Source organism: Spermophilus citellus (genome assembly GCF_964194105.1).
Source record: "Spermophilus citellus genome assembly, chromosome: 3".
Taxonomy (NCBI): domain Eukaryota; kingdom Metazoa; phylum Chordata; class Mammalia; order Rodentia; family Sciuridae; genus Spermophilus; species Spermophilus citellus.
Window position 1 is genome coordinate 193,326,808 of NC_138184.1, and position 23,260 is coordinate 193,350,067.

The window sequence follows — 23,260 nt, forward strand, 5'->3', positions numbered from 1 at the left end:
TTATGTTTGAAATGAGTAAGTAAAGTGAGGTCATTTTTTCTCAGGAAGTCATGTTGCTTTCTAGATACTAAGGCTTCACATATCTTTCCATCAATTCCCACTTACAGTCCTGGATCATGCTACAGACTTCCCCATGAGTTCCTATTTTTTCATCTACTCAACACTGTTCTTCAAGCTGAAATCATCACCATCAAATTCTCTGTCCTAATGTCAACTCTCAACACTTACTTGGTGTTTCAGGGTAAGATATTTCACTGACAAATTTTCTGATATTCAGCAAAACTCTTCTGACCTACACAGACAACTTTTTTGAAATCAACATTTCCCACATGCCCATCACTATATAAATCCTTTTTTAAAAAATATTTAATTTTTTAGATGTAGATGGACACAACACAATGCCTTTATTTTTATGTGGTGCTGAGGATCGAACCTGGATCCTGCCCGTGCTAGGCGAGCGCTCTACCGCTGTGCCACAATCCCAGCCCACTATATAAATCCTTAATTCTCCACAGAATTGCCCATTTTCCTGATCAAATCACCAGTGGTATATTAAGTTACTGAAATAATGTAGAGTCTGTGATTCTAGCCCATAAAGAACCTGGAACAATTAGTAGTAATTGTTGGGAGCTGTGTATAATTTATGGGTTTGTTTGAGCCATTAAGGCAGGGAAGCTGCTTTTCTGGGAACTTGTGGGTGAAATTCCCTGGTTTGAGAAAGCCCAGATCATGCTGGCACCCTGTCTTAGCTCACAGCCTTAGGATCAAACTAAGACACCAAAAGATGGGAGTAACCTACCAAGCACCAAACAACCTGTTTCCTGCAAGATCCCTGCCACACTGAAACCTCTGATGTACTTCCCCTTAAATAAAGGACCGGGGCCTTGTTCAGTTGTTCAGTTCCAATTCCTGTCAGGGATGGAAGATCCATCAGATCTAATTTCTGACTTTGTCTTTTATTACTTACTGATTATTTCAGATTTTTTATTTTCCCAGGAGGCTCATATCTCCAAGCAGAAATCTGCTCTAATGGGGTGCTGGTAAACCCAGCAAAAAATCCTATCCAGAAAGTCAGCACAATGAAGTGAAAGAATGACATGAGGCTAGCTAAGTGTGAAGCACAGTTCTGTCACTTAGATACTGTAAGTCTTAGACAAATTACTCAAAATTCTTTGCCTCAGTTTTGCATCTGTAAAATGGCAATTATATTAGTGGCCACTTTACAGGGTAGTTATGACAATTAATAGAATGTAAACAGTAAATACCCAATAAAGGTTGTATAAAAATATAAACTTTGCAATCCTTTCTTTTCTTTAGAATGGTCCTCTTATTAGTATCCAGTAACTAAAGAGAGAATAACAGTTATGGAGACATCAAAATAACTAGAGATGTAGTATTTTCAGAACCAATCTAAGCTGCTACAAAATAAAATCTCTGGAGCTAGAAATAGTTTAAAAAGAATTTTCTAAAACCATATCCTTTCTTTTTTACTTATTAACACTATCATATTTCTGTGCTTCTTGAACTATTCCTAAACTACTATTCCATATGTCTAATAATTTTTCTTGCCTTTATTTTGACAGACAAAAAGAAATTTAAGATATTCAACGTCTAAGATATGTATACTCATAAGAGAGGCACATGAAATGAGGAATGAAAATCAAAAGGGACTTTTTCTCTTTAATTATACTCTTAAAATTTCTTACAATAAAAAAGTATTCATATATTACTTTGTTTTTAAAATTTAATCAAAAAATAATTCAATCACTCAGAATGACAAATTTCAATAAAAACTGATGGTACCTTAACATTAAACGTGAGGTAATGTTAAAATAAGAAACAGAGACAGCTCCTATGTTTGCACTGAAAGGGTACTTTCTGAAAATACAACATTTCATTTTTTCACTTGCAACAGTTCTTTTAAATCATTATTTTTAATACTAAATCTTTAGTGCCACATTTTTTTTTTCAAGTAACTTTTCTGGCCAATCTTTTTAGCATCTTTGGATAGGAAAAAATGTAGGATAAAAAGTAATACTGGGCCTGCTCACCTTGAAAACCATCTACATCTTATTGAAACTACTGTCTCAAAATATGCTACATTCTTTCAGATTTCTATAAATCTTTATTAAGGAAACCAGAGTAGAATGAAATGAAAAATGACTTTTCTCAGTATCCAAACAATACAATAGTGTGCCTTGCTGAAGTGTTCTATTCCCTGTTGAACTCTTTGTACATGATAAATGGAAAACTGCCTGTCAGCAGGAAAAAGTAGATGCCATTCTTCTAATGGCAACTTTGTTTGGCACAAATCAGGCATTACAGAAGGAAAATAGTTATGGGCCTCTCTCCTTTAACATTGATCTGATCAAGTGAACGGATCCAAAAGATCCTTGTTGCTTAATCAAAAAGGCTTAAATGCAATAAGGCAAATGCTTGAGTATATTTGGAGTGAATAGATTTAAGAAAAAAATGGGTAAGAAAATCACTACATGCTGCTCCATTTTCACTCTCAATTCAAAATTACACATTTTCCCCAGAGCAGGTTTCATAGTATCCATTTTGGAGGTAAAGAAGCAAATTATAATACAAGAATAGTAAAACAAATATATACTAGTAGTTCTTATATACACATGCCAACAATGAGCTTGCTGATATATTGCTCCTAATTTTTTTCTTTTCTTTTTTAACATCAACTTCCACAAGGCAGAATAGCCATCAAAGATTTTATTAACTTTAACACTGCTTCACTGTGAATGACAGTGATGGCAATGTTCCTGCATAAACTTGACAAGGAATATTACTAAAACTGAAAGTAAAAAGAAAAGTTATATTGAATCTAATATTTAATGAGAATGAACTCAGTTACACAAGTTATTAAGTATATATGTACCCAGCTTCTTACCAATAATCCTGTACTAAGGAAAGAAACAGGAATGTTCTGATATCAGATTAGAGTACCATAAGAGAAAAACCAAACCTATTAAGAAAGCTACTTAGTAAACAAATGTTTGACAAAACTGCATTCATGCCTCAACAAATGTTCATCTACAGATCTCAAAAAAGATGAGTTAATTCAAGCTATCTGGGTTTGATTCCTTTTGTGCTGTTTATTCTCTGGAAGATCACAGGTAAGTTACTTCAGTTTCATTATATGTAAAATGGGAGCTATAATAATTAAATCCATCTTAAGGGAAGTAACCTGTGAAATTTGGTACACTGGTATATAATGAGCCCTCAATAAATTTTAGGTTGCTAAATACTATTATTAAACCAGTTAATGTAAAAGGAAACAAATACCCTCCCCATCCTTTTCTGATTTAACTACCTTTGGAAAATGTAATGAAGTCAAAATCCAAGCATTAGCAAGAAATACAAAATAAAATGGCTGGATTTGATAGTAGTAGTTGTTGTAGAAACGCACCAGAACTTAATGTAAATATTTTAGCATGTGAATTTCTTCCTTTACCTTTTGACTTCTTTCCTAATTTGATGTTATTTTTAAACATAAAGACATAAAGTACAAAACGTGTAAGAAAGTAATAGAAGGGGCAGGATGGGGAGGGTATTCATTTACTTTTACACAAAATGATTTAACAATAGTATTTAGCACATAAAATTTCTTGAGTGCTCATTATATGCCAGTGTACCAAATTTCACAGGTTATCAATAAAAATGGGACTTCAATCTAAAGCATCCCTAATCATTTTATATTTTTGAATTGAAATAAAATCCCTTTCATTAAACAAGTTAAGGAAAAGGAAGTAAACAAAAGTAATCAAGTTTCTAAATAGTGGAGATTTTTTTTGGAGATTCAATATGTATTTGAATTCTCATAAATAAAAAAAATCCACATTACATATCGTAAAATTAAATGGCCCTGGCATCTTGTCTTTGATGTTATTTTTACCAATATCTTAGAATGATGTTGGTCTTGGGTTTAACATATATACCTTTTAAAATGTTGAGGTAGTTCCTAGTATGCCTAGTTTTTCTAATGTTTGAACATGAATGGACACTGTATTTTGTCAAATACTTTTTGTGCATCTCTTTAAATAGTCATGTTATTATTGTCTATTGATGTGATGAATTATGTTTACTGATTTCCATTTGTTTAACTAACTTTGCATGGGAGACATTTTTTTATTTTCCATGTCTGCTTCTCCTTCAGGGAAATATAAAAATATTTTTAGGATTAGTTGTCACTGTTTGTTTTGTTAGCTGTTAATTTAGAGTGCCTTTATTTTTCTCCTTTAAATTAAAATTAAGTTTTCTTAAAAGTTCCTTTCAGAAATCCATAATAATCTCTATATTGTTATCCCTTAAAAGATCTTAGGAACTGACTTCCTTAACAAGACTCCTAAAGTGCAAGAAGTAAAATCAAGAATCAACAAATAGGACGGAATCAAAATTAAAAAGCTTCTTCACAGCAAAGGAAATAATTACGTAAGAGAGAGTTTACAGGATTGGAAAAAGTCTTTGCCACAGGCACCTCAAATAGAGCATTAATCTCCGGGATATATAAAGAACTCAAAAAACTTGACACCAAAAAAAAATAATAATAATAATCCACTCAAGACACTTCACAGAAGAAATACAATCAACAAATATAGTTCAACAATCAACAAATACAATCAACAAATATAGAAAAAAAGTTCAACATCTCTAGCAGTTACAGAAATGCAAATCAAAACTATACCAAGAGTTCATCTCACTCCAATTATCAAGAATACAATTAAAAATAAATTTTGGTGAGGATGTGAGGGAAAAGGTACACTCATATATTGCTGGTGGGACTGCAAATTAGTACAACCACTCTAGAAAGCATTATGGAGATTACTCAGAAAATTTGGAATGGAACCACCATTTGACCCAGTTATCCCACTCCTGGGCATATACGCAAAGGACTTAAATCAGCATACTACAGTGACATGGCCACATCAATGTTTATTACAGCAGCTCAATTCACAATAACTAAACTATGGAACCAACCTTAGTGCCCTTCAACAGAGGAATGGATAAAGAAAATGTGGTATATATACACAGTGGATTTGCCAGTAAATGAATGGAACTTAAGACTATTATGCTAAGTGAAATAAGACAATCCCAAAAAAACCAAAGGCTAAATGTTCTTTGATATGCAGATGCTAGCACATGAAGAGGGGAAGGAGTAGGTAAGAACAGAAGTATTCTGGACTAGACAAAGAGAAATGAAGGGAAGGGAGGGAGTTTGAGATTAGGAAAGATCCCAGAATGAATTGGACATTACTTTCCTATGTTCATATATAAATACACAACCAGTGTAGTTCCACGTCATGTACAACCGTAAGAATGGGAAGTTATACTTCCTTGTATTATGTCATTCTATTGTCATATATAACTAAAAAGAACAAATATATTCTACTGTCATATATAACTAAAAATAACAAATAAAAAAAATCTTTAAAAAGTCTCCCAGCCGGGCGTGGTGTTACATGCCTGTAATCCCAGCAGCTCGGGAGACTAAGGCAGGAGGACTGCGAATTCAAAGCCAGCCTCAACAAAAGCGAGGCACTAAGCAACTCAGTGAGACCCTGTATCTAAAAAAATACAAAATAGGACTGGGGATGTGGCTTAGTAGTCTAGTGCCCCCAGTTCAATCCCCAGTACAAAAAAAAAATAAAAATTTAAAAAAAGTCTCCCATAACAATTTGTAATTGCAAGCCAACCCTAATGAATTTGGAGCAGAAATTTTTTTCTACAGATGTAATAGAAAATACACACACACATCAAACTTTTACTTTGTCTCAGGTTGGTAAAGAAGCCTGGAAATAGAAACAAACTTTCTACAGGAAATTCTTTAAATCTTAGCCTCAAAAGAAAAAAAAAGCCAAAAGAATTGCCTACAGATTTCTCAGAAGAGGAAATACAACTGATATACCTATAATAGATGCTCAGAATTACTGGTATTTAGAAAAATGTAATTTAAATGACAATATACTTTTTTTCCCCATTCTTTACTTTGGAAAACATTAAAACACTGAACAAGTTTACAAACCAAAAAAAAACATTAGCCATCACTGGCATGTGTAAACTGGTGTGGAAAACATGTCATTATCTACTAAAATTAAAGATACAGATAGTCTATAATTCAGCGAATCCACACTTTAGTACATACCCCAACTCCCTGTTATCATTCTGCAAGAAACATTAACAAAAATATTTATACCAAACCATTAATAATAGAAAAGCATGAAAACATGACAAAGGAAAAACTCAATAATAGTCTATTCATTAGAATAGCTATACATTAGAATATCTATTCAATAAAATAACTATATATTAGTGAAGTAAACTACACTATATGGATCAGTATTTATGAATTAAATTGACATGTTGGAAAAAATATCAAACTACAGAAGAAGTTTGACTCCAATAACACAAAATTTAAAACCTGAAAGACTAAACAATATGTATTATTGTGAGTAAATAGGTTTGAAATATATTTTAAAAAATTAGAGAATGAGAAATATGAAGTTATAGGAATAGGTGACCTCTGAGCTAGATAGTAGGGGATGAGATTGCCAAAGGTTTACAGGGGACTTTCAAAGTTTTGATATTATTCTCTTTGAAGCTGAGTGGTGGATATAATTCCTTATTATTATACATTCAACGGAGCACATTAACTACAAAGTCTCAAGCAAATATGGCATATTTCACAACACAGAAAACAAATTCTTAAAAATAACCAAGTGATAATCTTTCTTTGACCCCTCAAGAATATACTTATACTTTCTCTTTTCTTTGCCTCTTAACTTTCAGCTATAACATATTATGATTATGATTAAATAAGTAATAAATTACCGTATTTCTTATTGGAATCTTCTTGGGTTCTGGTGGCACATCCTGTGGAACAAATTTCACTGGTTCCTTAATCTGCCTCCTTGATCGTTTGGTCCCATCTGGTAAAGTTTCCATGGCCATGTCTGCTTCCATGTCACTGCTCCCCGCCTGGTCACATTCTGAGCACTGCCTACATAAATTTAGAAACATAAATTAATTAAGTAAATAATAATATATTTATCATCTTTTAGCTTTAGCTATAGATTCTAAAAGAACAAAATCCAGATATATGTGAAAAATATATACACACAAGGGAGTGTGATAAGACTAAACATACAGAAACACATGTATTCCTCTCAGAATGAGTATCATGACTCAGGTATATAACAAATTACATGTACACTTGTAAGTATCATAAGAAAACACACAACAATGTTATATGTCTAAATGAACCAACCTAAGAGATTCAACACTGGTTAAAATGGCAATTTCCCTTGGGAAATCAAAACTTTTCTTAAGTGACATATACTATAACATCTAAAAAATCACAACTCTTCCTGGACCCTGATTCTACTTCATGCCTCAATTATCATAGCTTTTTAATTATAGTTAATGATAAGTTGTGTTGAATATATAAAGAAAACAATAGAAATATGGGTCTAAGAAAAGTTGAACAAATATAAATGGTCATTTTCGTTGGTGGCCTATGCTACCTCTAATAGAAGAAATATAAATTTGCCTACAAAAGGAATTTGTTAAAGCACCATTTATGAAGCATTTGTAATGCTTCATAAATGGTTCTCTTCTAATGCTATACAGCTATACAGCATTAGAAGATAACTGAGCATGAAACTTAGATCTAGCCTAGACTATCCAGTAGAACTTTTCATGATGCTAGAATTATCCATCTCCACATTCCAGAATAGTAGCCATTATATGAGAAACTGAATTTTAAATTTACATTTTAATTCATTTAATTTTAATAGCCACATGTGTCTAGTGATTAACACCTGAAACACAGAAAACTAGTCAATGATTGCTGCAAGTCTTTATGTTGGCAATTATGAAAGCCCACTTCAAAAACTTAAAACCAGTTGTTAAAAGAAAATTTTTATTCATGTATTTTCTTCAAACTTAAAAGAATGATAAGAAATTAATTTTATAAAATTCTAAAATTGTAGTAGTATTCTCTTTATAAATATGGCTATAATACAAAAAATCATATATTTACATGTTTATATTAGTATCATTAAATGTAATTTATAATTCATCAAATATTTTCAAAGATGTCTCAATTTATGCTCATCAAAATTTATATCTCCCCTTCATTAATACAGTAAACTTAGTATTAAACTAATAGTTGGGGATTTTTTCTTTGGTATTGGTGATTGAGCCCAGGTGTGTTTAATCACTGAGCAATATCGCAGCCCTGTTTTATGGTTTAATTTTTCTTTGTAGACAAGGTCTCAAAATAAATAAATTGCTTAGGGGGCCTCCCTTAGTTACTGATGCTGGCCTTGAACTTGTAATCCTCCTACCTCTGCCATCAGAGTTTGCTGGATCCCAGGTGTGCAACACCACACTCAGCTTAAGCTAATATTTAGCTTTAAAAGTGACAGCTTTAAATTCTGAATCACAGTTTATTTGATTTTTCAATGCAAAAACATTAATTGCCAAAAAGCCAATCAATATTAAGTATTAACTTAAACATTTTAAAATATTTATTTTTTAAGCATAATTGGTACCAAAAATTAACACAAAAAAACTTCCAATGAGAGAATAAAGACATACTTTATCATGTGTTACTGAGAAAATTCTTATTATCTATTGCTAGAGCAACAAAGCTCTTTACTCCTTAGACTCACAAATTACCACCAAAATAAAAAGACAACAAAAAATACACAATTGTTCCTATATCTATCCAAATGAAAACTTCATAGAATTGTAGATCTTAGATCTTACTAATAAATAATTAATACCACAACCATTTAAACTGATATATTTATAAAATATATTAAATTATATTATAAACAAGGACCAATTGCTTGCTTTTATATCCTTAAAATACATAACCTTAATGCTGAATGCACATTTCAATCAGTTGAATGAAATTTAGCCAAATTTCTCATATAGTTCCAATTCATTTTTAAATACATGAGTCCCTGAGGTATAAAAACAAATATGTTTTTGTCTGAATTGCTTTTTTTTTTTTAACCAAAATATTTTCTCTTTTTTTCTTTTTCTTTTTGTGGCCATTATTCATCGGGATATTGTTTAATTATGCTCATTCCAAACGTTCCCACTAAGAATTATAATCCCTTTTGGATGACAAGGAAATTATCCTCAGAGTACCCAGATAATAGAAAACACTGATCAATTCATAAAATCAAGAGTTTTATAACTGCCAATGCTTAATGAATCCATTCCTATTTCAAGACAATTGCCACATGATTTTTGTTACACATAGCATCTACACAAATGGACATGACTTCTTCCCAGTCTTCCTATGAAACTCCACGGTCTGTCTGTCTCTCTCTCTCTCTCTCTCTCTCTCTCTCTCTCTCTCTCTCTCTATATATATATATATATATATATATATACACACACACACATACACACACACATACACACACACACACACACAAACACACACACAGAGATATACAGTTATATCTCCTTATACCTTGTGTGTGTGTGTTTATATATATATATATATATATGATGTATCATATATCCTTTAAGATACAAAAGCATCTTTTCTGTAAGAATCCATATATTAAATCTGAAGAAATAACAACCTACAATAAAGCCACAGCCAATACTGTGTGATGGATAATACTGTGTGATGCAATCAAATGATATTTTGAGGAAAAATCATCACTTGGTTTCTTTTAATAATCCCCTATACTGCTATTATCCTTGAAATTATCTAAATTCACTTTAGTCCTCCCCACTCCATATATATATATATATATATATATATATATATATATATATATAGTTGTAAATGGACACAATATCTTTATTTATTTATTTTTATGTGGTGCTGAGGATCAAACCCAGTACCTCACAGGTGTGAGGCAAGTGCTCTAATACTGAGCCACAACTCTAGCCCAGTCCTCTATATTTTTACTTAATTTTTTACTTAATACATTCTATTAGAGTCATAAAATTTTATATATCCATGCAAAGTATTAAAAATAACCTAAGGAAAAAGTCAATTAACTAAAATGAATTTGAAAATTATAAATAATGAAAAATCAAGTAAGGGATTAAGCCAAACACTGGGTCACAGTTACCAAATAAGGGAACAGTAACAGGAACCTTTGTCTAATAAAAGAATTAGTAAGAATTATGTAGGGACTAAAGCAACAATCAGTCAGTGATATACTAGTAAATGTCCAACAAAGGGCTCTCTGGGAGGAAAGCTTTAATTTAAAGTGTCTGTGATATGAATATGAATACTCCAACCACAGAAATTTCAGACTACTAACATGGCATCAAAGAATATGGAATGGGGAAATATGAGTAGTTGCAATCGTTGCAGTTTTTCTACAACATAGATACTAACCTCCAGAGCACAGCTACAACTTCCTAATAAAATGAACCCAAGAGTCCTGAAGAGATGAAACACACTTAACTGTGTTTGAGGAACACACAAAACTTTTTGAACTGATAACAATTTGAGGATTTGGGGTTTGGTCTTTTCTAAAACTGGAAAAGTATTTTGTTTAAAAAGAACACTCATGTTCATTCAAAAGTTTTTCTTTCCTTATATTGTCCTTTTTTTTTAAGAGAGAGAGAGAGAGAGAGAGAGAGAGAGAGAGAGAGAATTTTTAATATTTATTTTTTAGTTTTCGGCGGACACAACATCTTTGTTTGTATGTGGTGCTGAGGATCGAACCCGGGCCGCACGCATGCCAGGCGAGCGCGCTACCACTTGAGCCACATCCCCAGCCCCCTTATATTGTCCTTTATATAAGTCAGTCTTAAAAATTTGAATATTACTCTCTCTTGGACTTAAGGAAAGAATAAAACTCATTATAAACTTTTATCAAACATCTATAGTGATTCAATAGGATCAAATAAATGAAAAAAAATTCAAAACCATATGTCAAATGATCCAGATTTCCAAAGAATGGCTGGCTAAACTTAATTTAACTAGCATAAATAATAACAGAAGTATTGGTGGCACTAATTCAGAAATAAGATACTAATTCCAAACAAATGCATGTATATGGAGGCAAATTTTGATAAATTCATTCAATTTCAAAATAAAAATAAATCATTTGAGAAACTTCTAACAATAAATCAAAAGAAAATTATAAACACACCAGACAGAATTCACACCTCAAATAAGAATCCACTACTGATCACAAAATAGCCAAAATTAACTGAAAATTCATTTCTCAAAGACTATTACAACAGTTTTATTCATGTGATACCATATAACAATTATTTATGAAAATATTGATTTTAAAAAATGTGTGAAAGACTTTATGTTATGCATGATAAAGTATTTCCTATCTTGTAGAGCTGAAATAAAAAGTAAACTGGCTTCAACATCTAGCTCTCCTCCACTTAACTCACCAATAACTGTTTTTGGTCTTTCTTGGCATCCTTGTAAGAGGAGGATCCAGACATCCAAGATGGTAATGGAGTTTGCAAGTATCACACAGCAAAAGAAGATGTTGATCATGGTTCTTCTTACAAATTCCACAACTGTGAATAAAGTCAGAAAATAAGAATTAGATTGTCATAGTGAAACAAATTATAACGTTTTAAATTTTCATCTTGATTAACAAAATATTTGTTCTGTTATGAGAAGATATTTTATTAGTAGCACAGGTCTTTTTATAATGTCAGTAACTGTTAGTTCTAAATACTTTTGAGAATGTTAAAAAATAGCTTGGATCTGGTATAAACCTAAATGAGTCAAGCCTTTCAAAATGGCACATAAGCTTATTTATTCTCAACATCATTTAATTTTAATTATTACTTAAAGACTATTTAATGTTGGTTTAACTTTTCTATAGAAACTAATTTTGAAACAAAAAAATTTTATAATTTTCAAAAACTTCTCTAAAACCACAAAGAAATTACTTCACAAACATATTCAGTTTACTTTCAACCATTATAAACCTTGCAAAGAGCCAGAATTATATAAATAAGCTAAATGTGTAAGTTAAGTCTCTTTTCAAGATCAGATTTTGAGTCCTAAAAAATATCAACTAATATGCACTACAAATATTAAGGGTTTTACAATTGTTGTTACTGATATTTAGACTTTATTGTTTTTGTTTATTTGTTTTTCAGGAATCTAATTTTTCCTGTGGAAAAGGTAATTTACTTCTGAGAATACAAGCAGCATGACCTGAAAATTTAGTGTATATTTTTTAATTTATATTGGGAATGTACAGAGTGAAGAAAAAGTTGTTAAGAACCTAAAAGAACCATTCATTCATAGAAAAAATAAAAGAAATAATAATGTTTAGGTTCTTTCTTAATACTCCTAGGGGAAGAAGCCAAAAGAAAAGCCAAAACTAGTACTTGATCTCAGAATTAAAAAGAAAAATAATATAAAATATACTCTAAAACAAAAATTACATGTAGTCATTAAAGTCAGAAGTATGATGGTTTCAAATGAACCAGCTATATTTGGGAAAGCCATAACAATTACATGCTTATGCTTATATTATACATTAAGACAACAGAGGGCCCTTTCCATATTTCAAGGAAATTATTTGCTATTACCTGTGGAGAAAGTCTCCAATAAAGAATTGAAAATAGTTATGGAGACTGATACTGTTGCTACTGTTGCTATTTCTAAGAAAGACATTATGAGAAGCACATTTATGTATTTATATAGACGTGTATACACAACATACACAGGTATATGTATATATCTATGTGTATGGACACCTGTATGCATATACACACAAATAAACAACAGCATTTTCTAAACTGCTCTCACTTATCAATATAAGTTACACCAAAAAAAGTGAGACTGTACCCAATTTAGAAATAGAAGTCTTGACTATGTAAAATTATTATATAATGGTGAACATGGTAAAAATATTGAACATAAAAAGTAAAGAACAAAAATATTCTGGAAACAAAATTATTGCAACCGAGCAAAAAGAGTACAGATAGCCTCAAAATTAAAATTTATCTTCATTATCCACTCCCTACAAAGACAGTAGATTCATACTACATGATATCTATAACTATTTAAAAACATAAAACTTCACAATTCATTCAAGTAAAATAAACTATAAATGTCCATTTATTAAGTGTGTTGGTTTAATTATTTAAACCATAATCATATTTTCAAAGCATCTTTCCAATTCCCCAAATAGAACTCACTTACATAGAGCTTATACAGATATATCCCCAATTACTTAAAAGATATAAAAAGTCCTTTATCTCATTAAAAGAAACAAAAATCTCTTATCATTGAACCTTGAAATCATCTTTGATCAAATGAACTTCATATGCATTTAATTTAAATTATTGTATGGAGATGATTCACTCAAATATTTGAAGTATTTTTTACAAATATTAGTTAAAAAAATACAAAACATTATTCTATTATAATTTCATTACTTACCTATAAAGTACTGTAGGAAGAGTAGATGTCTTTTGTGTGCCTCCTTCTTTTTTACTTGGTTTTCTCTCCTTGGGTGCTCTCAAAATTGCTGGTATGTTCAACTTCTATTGATTTGAACAAATGCAGTATATGTTGTTTTAAAGATGAAATATAAAGCAACATTCTCCTCTATATGCCACTGGAGCCAACTAAATGTACTAGGATAGTGAGGGGAAATCTGCTTTACCAGCTATTACATTGGCAAAAAGAAATAAGTTTTTGTCTAACAATCACTTCTATTAGAAACCTATAATTACATACTTTCATCCATTTTCAGTGGTATATTAAAACATTATGAAAATTAAATTACTTTATATTGAAAAAGTGAAAGATGAGGATAAGTGTATAGGAGGTTTAAAAAAAAATAACATAATTCACTTGACAAAGAAGAATATCGAGGCCGTTTATTTTCCTCAACATCCCAACAATATTGGTGCTCCATAGGTTAATTACAAAAATTATCTTATTGGACCAAATTCTCCAACAAAAGCGTATGAGATTCTCTTTGGGTTTCTACTAATCTGTAGAATGCTGGCTTCTCAGACAGCAACCATCTATCAAAGTCATTTCTTAGTGGCCGGGGGGTCCACATCTGCTCAGCCAACTGGAAAAAAAAAGTCTCAGGCAAACAGTACAAATTCTATTTCAGTTTTGCATTGTATATTTGCACAAGGAAATTGGTAAGCCTCTATGAAAAGTCATTTAATAAATAAAAATGTCTTTTATAGTGAATAATATTTTACATTGAATAGGAGGTTCTTTTGAGACAAACTTGCAATTCCAGCCAAAATGTAATGGTAACTAGGTAAATAAACTAAAGCTTTGCGCTCAACATTACCTTCTCTAAATATCAAATACAAACACACACCATAATCTTCAAAAACCCACCAACAACCTATCATCAGGAATAAAGACTAGTTCTTTCAGAGCCAATTCCTCATTCTCATCTATAAAAATAAGTTATTCTTGATTATACTTGATTATACCACGAATATTCTGTTCACAAAAAAGTACTTTCAAAGCTAGCATGAAACAATAAAAATCAGAATAAATTAGTTCATTAAATAATACATCTACACAAATTATGTGATAAATTTGACTCTTTGTAAATATCTTAAAATTCAATGAAAAAATATATTTTTAAAAAAAATTCTCCACAAATAAAACTTTTTTTTTTTTTGGTAGTACTAGGGTTTGAAACCAGGTCCTTCCCACATGCTAAGCAAGCACTGTACCACTGAGCTTCATCCCCAGTCCTAAAACTACTTTTATATTAGAGGTACTGGTTCTTAATCATCCTTAAAAATATCTCTTAAATTATTAGAAAAAAATCTTAACTTATTAATTATTTACATGGTACTAAAAATGGCATTTAAAAAATTTCATTTAACACCAAGAACTTTAACAGGCTAAAAGTATTTGAGGATAAAGGGCTTTTTTTTCCAACTACAATAATAGCTACTGTTGAAGGGGAAAAACTACACTTAAGTTTGAAAAACTATCCTTTACACAGCTCAAAAGCAAATTAACATGAAAATGAATCTCTGCAGTTTCTTTTTATATTTAAATTTTTATACCCAAATAAAATAAAGACTGAATATAACACAAGAACATGAAAGAAAAAATATGGCAAAAACCCAAAACTGATTTAAAAAGAAGGTGGTATAAAAAAGAATGTGGTAGAACTCATGCTTCAAATCTTAGTTCATCAATAAATGACAGGTCAATCAGTTTGAGCAAATGAAAAAATTTTGCAAGCAAGATAGCAGTTGAAATAACGAAATTAAGCTACAGGTTTCATTCAGTAGGCAGCTTCCAATGCTTTAGATGTATTTCAGGCAAAAATCATTATCCAAGAGGATGAGGCTCTGATCAAAGAAAATTCTTCAGTTAGTGAAGTGACAGTCATGTCAGAAACCTAGTCTTTGAAAACCATAGTGCATAAGAATTGAAGAAAGCAATTGGAAAGAAACTAACCTGCCCTGTGATTCTGCCTAGTAAGGCCCAAATTCCTTGCCCTTCACTTCGAAGTTTTCCATTCAGATTTTGTAGTTCTTCTAATGATTCACATAGCTACAAAGTGAGTAAGTCAAATTAGTAAAATTCCTTATGTAGGAATTTAAATAATTTATCAATAAATATGCAATATCTACATTTAAATTCCATATATTTTTAAAATATTCAAGTCATAATACCTCTGAGAGACAAGGCTATCCAATTAATTACAAACATCAACAGAATGTAAGCATTTTGTCTTATGATGACACACACTTATATATTTCATTATAGTTTGTTTTATAATTTTACAATACTCTGCTAATTAATCCTTGTTTCCAACAAGACATATTTCTATCATTTTCGCCATGATCAAGCTAAGAATCACAGGACTTTGTAAACTGGCTAAGATCACAGAACTACCAAGAATCCCCAGGTCTTCCGAGTCTAACCAAATCTTGTCACTACAGTGGCTGGCTGACCACTAAAACTTAATTTTATTATTTTTAAAATTCACTTGAAATGTTCTCCAACAATAAGTTAATACTAGTTTTATTTGTTTATGTTACTAAGTACCTGACACTAGCCACATTTTGTTTTTATATATTTTATTTCTCTTCTCATTAGAATGAAAAAGTACACTGAAAAATTAAATTGAAAAGTATTTCCATATAAAAAGTTATGTTACAATACAACTCAAGGTAAAAACAATAATTTAAAAATAAGTTTCAAATTTTTCTACAAACTAGAGAAGCTCTATAGTGATACTGTGTGCATGTTAGGAATAAGGAATGAAGTCAGATGCATGAACTCCAACTCTAGGACTTGACTATTACTACTATGTGAGCCTGGGCAAATTACCTAAACTTTTCAGGACTCAGTTTCCTCCCTGAAAATGTTAGCAATAATCATTATCTATGCTACAAAATTAAGGTAAGAAGCAAATGAGTTGGTATATATAAAAAGATCAGAATTATGCCTGGCACATAGAAACTACTCAGTGAGAGAGTGATGATAATAAATGTACTGAAGGGGAGAAGAGCCTCAAAGCTCTAGAATCTCAAAAACGAGACATATATGGAATTCCTACAGAATCACAAAAGAAATCGTAAGATCTATGATACTCTGCTGTGTGTTTTGGAGCCAGCTTACCTTATTATATTCCACATGAAGCTTTTCTTGCTCATTCTCTAATTTATCCTTTATATTCTTTTGTTCAGCCATATTTTCCTGTATTTGAATCATGCGCATATTTCTCTCTATTTAAATTAAATATCCAATTTTACTTTAGTAGAAAGTAAAAACTGGTATAAAAAATACACAAAGAAAGAAACTAGCTATAGAGATGATCACATAAACCTGCATTATTTAAACACTTTTAAGTATATAGAAAACAACTTGAACCTAGATTTTTACAAACACATACCACTTAGGAAAATAAACATGCCTTTTTTTTGATATAGTAACATGGCTAATGAGTTTCTAAAAATTAATAGCATAAAATACTTGCATTAGCATATTTTTCTCAGTAAAAATGTGCATTATCATTATCTATACTGACCAAAATAATAATTCACAAAATCAGCAGTGAGAGCTGGTTGCTTATGTTTTCTCCTTCCATCCACACTAGAACTAGTATCTGAATTGTCCACTGGAAAAATATCTGTACTGATCCCCATTAGTTCTGCTTTCCGCATCAGTTTACGAATAGCTGAAGCACTACTAGTGAGTGGTCTAGGCAATTTTTCCCTTGGAACCCATGCCTGGGGTCTAGTGGATCGAGCCAGTTCTGCCTTGGCACGATATTGCTGAAGCCGGGCATTGATCCTTGCCTGTAAAAGAAATGTACACAAATTTTAAAAGTTAAAAAAAAATAGAACATACTCCTTTTGATTTTAACTTTTACACTTAAAGAAAGTAAAGATAACTAAAACTCCTACTTGAGGTAAATTATATGTATCAGTGGTCCTTAAAGTATAGCCTTATTCTGAGATTAAAATAAACTGAATTTTCACCTAATAAATACTGTCCTGAAGCTTCTCAATAACGGCAATAATTTCCACAGATTTACTTAATGTACCCAAAAATATGTTATAAATAATGGGCAAACTGATCAAATCCTATGCATAAATGAACATTAGAACTGAATTGAAAAAAAAAAAGAAATTGTATTGATAGAATAATTTTTGCCACACTCTTCTTTGGAAATATACTTTATAAATGGCTGCTTTGTTGACTAGATGAGGAGCAGAATCTTCAATAACAAACTCTACTCACCATTTTACTTTAAATCACAAACCACTTCAATAAATGAATTTCAAAATTATACTTTACATATCATTGACAAACATGCGCAAGATCTGAAATCCTTAATCTTAAAAGGAACAAAATGACTATGGCATGATTCCCATACCTGTGCTTCTGGTGACAGTTGTTTCTCTCTCTCTTGCAAAGACATTTTACAGTAGGATTGTAGAGCCAAGTAGTTTTTTCTCTTCCACTTTCTGTCTAATCTATCTGCATGTTGCTTACAATAAGCAAAAAATGGATCTGCTATATCCTATTTTTAAAAAAGAGGGGAAAATGAATAGTTTTCTCCAATGGGTCATTAAAAAAAAACACAAAAGAATAATACTACCTTTTTGAAGAATCTCTTAGTGTTGATTACTTCTGTAATAAATTGTGGAAGTCATTTTCATACATCATGATAAAGATTACTGCTTTAGAACTTAATCCAACTTCAAATTACTATGTCAACTTCAAATTACTGACTTGAAATAACATTTTTAATTTCTTTAAAGGGCCTTGTGGAGGACTGGAGGTATTAGTTTGAGAGCACTTGCCTTGCATACACGAGAACCTGGGTTTAATCCCCAACACCACAAAAAATAAAATAGAGGGCCTTAATGATTTAAAAATACTGAAATCAAATTGGGTATATTGTATATTCTTTACAAAAAAAAAACAGTTTAAAACAAACAAGATTTTAATACATTTTGGTACAAACTATCAATAAATATTAAAGCTAAAATATATAGACTAACACTATTAAACAACAAATGCCAATATAGGACTAATCAGCAAAGATTAAGTGGACAATTTCTACATGGTTTGTGTAGGCAGATCTTACCCAGTACAAAAACAGATTAAGAAGGCAAGACCCTATCAATAAAAAATATTTAGGGACTGCTGGGCTGGGGATATAGCACAGTTGGTAGAGTGCTTGCCTTGCATGCACAAGGCCCTGGGTTCAATCCCCAGCACCAAAAAATAATAATAATAATATTTGGGAACTGTTATCAATAAATCCATGAGCCAAAATAAACCTTTCCCTTTAGAAGTAGAGGTATTTGTCTTAGTAAAGGAAAGCTAACACAATTGAATTTTAGAACATGAATATTAAATAGTGGGGGCCGGGGCTGTAGCTCTGGCACAGTGCTTGCCTACCCTGTGTGAGGCACTGGGTTCAATCCTCAGCAGCACCACATAAAAAAATAAATAAAATAAAAAGTATTCTGTCCATCTATGACAACAAAAAAAATTTAAAAATATATTAAATAGTGTCTGCATAGACAATCCACAATTTATAATAGTTCAATTTATAATTTTTCCATTTTATAATGATGTAAAAGTCATTTCTACTGAATGATACACATTGAGTAGAAACTACCTCAGATTCTGAATTTTGATCTTTTCCCAGGTCAATGATACATGGTACAACACTCTTGAGATGCTGGGTAGTAGCAATGAGTCACAGCTCCCAATCAGCCAAGAGATCAGAAGAGTACACAACTCAAATTCTACAGTGTATTATGCTGCTAAACTATGAATGTACAAGGTTAAGGGCACTAAATTCGAAAACTTTAGGAGACTCTGAACTTATGATGGGTTTATCAGGAGAAAACATCATCCGAAGTTGACCAACATTTCTATTTCTATCCATAAGTGCTTGTCAAGTTATACTTCTGGACTAACATATAAACTGGACAAATATGTTCCACACATGACATTAAATGTATTAATAAGTAAATAAAGGCAAGAGAAACACAAGCAACACCTGCATTAACCTTGATGAAATTTTATGGATAGTTATTTATTCTATGGTTACAGTTTAGTTCTTAAAAGAGTTTTGTCCTTAATTCTGAAATATCCAGATAATAAAGACCAAAACAGAAAAACTATTTGGGGGCAAGTATTGTTAATTTCTTATGCCAATACTTGAAATTTCTAACTTTTTTGTAGATTAAAATTTTTAATGTAAATTCAATGTCTAGATATCTGGGATCTTGACACTAAAAGAGAAAAATGAATCTGAAAATACACATATTTTGACCTATACCATATACAAAATCATAGTTATATAAAAACTGAAGGTAACCAATGTTTCTTTGTGAATATCTTTCACATGGATAATAACTATCTGTCCTTGAGCTGGGCGTGGTGGCGCACTCCTGTAACCCCAGCTGCTCAGGAGGCTGAGGCAGTAGGATGGAGTTCAAAAGCAGCCTCAGCAACGGTGAGGCACTGAGCAACTCAATGAGACCCTGTATCTAAATAAAATACAAAATGGGCTGAGGATATGGCTCAGTGGTTGAATGCCTCTGAGTTCAATCCCTGGTACCAAAAAAAAAAAAAAGTATCTATCTGTACTGTACTCAAACTTAATTATGAAGGTAATTTCCACATGTGGTATTCATCACTTGGTAATTTTTCCCTAAATCTTATGGCTCAAATTTTTTTCAATTTTTTATTGTAGAAAAACACAAAAGAGGGCTGGGGTTTTAGTACTCGCCTGGTATGTATGAGGCATGGGATTCGATCCTCAGCACCACATTATAAAATTAAACAAATAAAATAAATGTGTGTGTCCATTTACTACTAAAAAAAATTAAAGAATACATAATATTTATCTTTTTTTACTACAATACAGAATTTACTAAAGAGAAAAAATACTCATGTGGAAAACTAATCTCCAGGAGATAGATATATTTAGATATAGATATATAGATATAGATAGATATATATGAACTCAAAAAACTTAACACAAAAATGCAAATAACTCAATTAATAAATGGGCAAAGGAACTGTACAGGCACTTCACAGAAGAAGAATATGATCAGTTAACAAATATATGAAAAAATATTCAACATCTCTAGCAGTTAGACAAATGCAAATTAAAAATACACTGAGATTTCATTTCACCAGTCAGAATGGTAATTATCAAGAATACAAGTAACAAAAAATACTGGCATTTTTATTAAATATAAAGGTATTCACACATTGCTGGTGGGACTGCAAATTGGTGCAACCACTCTGGAAAGCAATATGGAGATTCCTCAGAAAACTTGAAACAGAACCACCATTTGACCCAGTTATCCTACTCCTTGGTTTATACCCATAGGGCTTAAAATTAGCATGCTACAGTGATGCAGCCCATCAATGTTCATAGCAGCACAATTCACAATAGCTATTACTATGGAACCAACCTACGTGCCCTTCAACAGATGAATGGATAAATAAATTGTGGTATACATACACAAGAGAATACTACTATTCAGCCATAAAGAGAAATGAAATTATAGCAATTTGACACTTCATTTAATGGATGGAACTGGAGACTATCATGCTAAGTGAAATAAGACATCCTTAAAAAACATAGAATATTCTCTCTGATATGTGGATGCTAACTCACAATAAGAGGCCAGGGAGGCAGGGAAGAAGAGAAGTACTTTGGATTAGACAAAGGGAAATGAAGGGAAGGGAGGGGGAATGGGAATAGGAAAGATGGTAGAATGAATTAGATATTACTTTCTTATGTATATATATATGATTACACAACCAACATAATTCTACATCATATAGAAGCAGAAGAATGAGAAGTTATACTCCATATATGTATAATGTCAAAATACATTCCACTGTCATGTATAACTAATGACAAATAAAATAAAGAAAAAGTTAAAAGAAAAAAACCTAGGATAATATTTATCATTTAATCATTTTTGAGCACACAGTTCAGAAGTATTAAATACATTCATAATGTTTTGTAACCATCATTACCATTCACCTCGGTAATTCTTTTTATCTTGTAAAACTGAAATTCTAGATTATAAACAACATTTTTCCATTCCTTTCTCTCCCAGCCTCTGGCAACCACCATTCTACTTTATGTCTCTATGACTATGATGCTATATAAAGAATCACACAGAATCATATAGTTTGTCTTTCTGTAACTGGCTTTATTTAATGAAACATAATGTCCTAAAATTCATCCATTTATGGGAGATTAAAGGATTTCCTTCCTTTTTAAAGTTACATTTTCTTTACTATTTTATGAATGAATATTCCAATTGCTTTCACCTATTGTAAATAATGCTGCAATTAACATACATGTGTAAATGTCTCTTCAAGATCCTATTTTCAATTCTTTTAGATTTATACCCAGAACAGGGTTGCTGATCACACGATAATTATATATTTTTTTCACATTTTTTTTATTGGTTGTTCACAACATTACAAAGCTCTTGACATATCATATTTCAAACATTAGATTGAAGTGGGTTATGAACTCCCAATTTTACCCCAAATGCAGATTGCAGAATCACGTCGGTTACACATCCACAATTTTACATAATGACATATTAATAACTGTTGTATTCTGCTACCTTTCCTATCCCCTACCATCCCCCCTCCCCTTCCCTCACATCTTCTCTCTCTACCCCATCTACTGTAATTCATTTCTCTCCTTGTTTATTTTCCCATTCCCCTCACAACCTCTTATATGTAATTTTGTATAGCAATGAGGGTCTCCCTTCATTTCCATGCAATTTCCCTTTTCTCTCTCTTTCCCTCCCATCTCATGTCTCTGTTTAAAGTTAATCTTTTCTTCCTGCTCTTCCTCCCTACTCTGTCCATAGTTGCTCTCATATCAAAGAAGACATTTGGTATTTGTTTTTTAGGGATTGGCTAGCTTCACTAAGCATAATCTGCTCTAGTGCCATCCATTTCCCTGCAAATTCTATGATTTGTCATTTTTTAGTGCTGCATAATATTCCATGGTGTATAAATGCCACATTTTTTTTATCCATTCATCTATTGAAGGGCATCTGGGTTGGTTCCACAGTCTAGCTATTGTGAATTGTGCTGCTATGAACATCGATGTGGCAGTATCCCTGTAGCAAGCTCTTTTAAGGCCTTCAGGGAATAGTCCGAGAAGGGCAATAGCAGGGTCAAATGGTGGTTCCATTCCCAGCTTTCCCAGGAATCTCCAAACTGCTTTCCAAATTGGCCGCACCAATTATATTTTTAATTTTTTGAGGATCTGCTATGCTTTTTTCCACAGGAGCTGTACCATTTAATATTCCCAACAAGAGGATTCAAGGATTTTAATATTTTTCCATGCCCTCACCAACACTTGTGCTTGTTACTTTCTATTACTATTATTTTATAGTAGGCATTCAGATGTGTGAGGTGGTACACCTCATTGGGGTTTGGCTTTCCCTAAGGATCAGTAACATTGAGCATCTTTTCACTGATTTGAAGAATATCTATTAAACTCCTTTGTCTATTTTTTAATAAGTTTTTTGGGGGGTTATTGGTGGTGTTGTCAAAAGTTTTAAGAGTTTTCTACATAATCTGGTTAGTGATCCTTTATCAGATACATAATTTGAAATATTTTCTCCCATTCTGTGGGGTGCCTCCATACATGGTTAATTACAGGTGAAATATTTCATCCATTTTTTTTTTTTCAGTGTTGGGGACTGAATCCAATGCCTCATACATACTAGGCAAGCA

At 31.7% G+C, this 23,260-nt stretch overlaps 1 protein-coding gene across 10 annotated transcripts in view; it reads right to left on the minus strand.

Annotated features, from left to right (window-relative positions):
• Positions 1-23,260, minus strand: part of PHF14 (PHD finger protein 14) — a 604,994-nt gene that overhangs the window by 528,734 nt on the left and 53,000 nt on the right. For all 10 annotated transcript variants that reach the window (XM_081283666.1, XM_081283662.1, XM_081283668.1 and 7 more), the window contains 7 exons: positions 17,880-18,026; positions 17,028-17,298; positions 16,619-16,725; positions 15,449-15,544; positions 13,433-13,536; positions 11,413-11,544; positions 6,844-7,012 (listed from right to left, as the gene is read on the minus strand). In XM_081283666.1, coding sequence (XP_081139792.1) covers positions 6,844-7,012; positions 11,413-11,544; positions 13,433-13,536; positions 15,449-15,544; positions 16,619-16,725; positions 17,028-17,298; positions 17,880-18,026 — 1,026 coding nt within the window. The remainder of the gene's footprint in view (positions 1-6,843; positions 7,013-11,412; positions 11,545-13,432; positions 13,537-15,448; positions 15,545-16,618; positions 16,726-17,027; positions 17,299-17,879; positions 18,027-23,260) is intronic.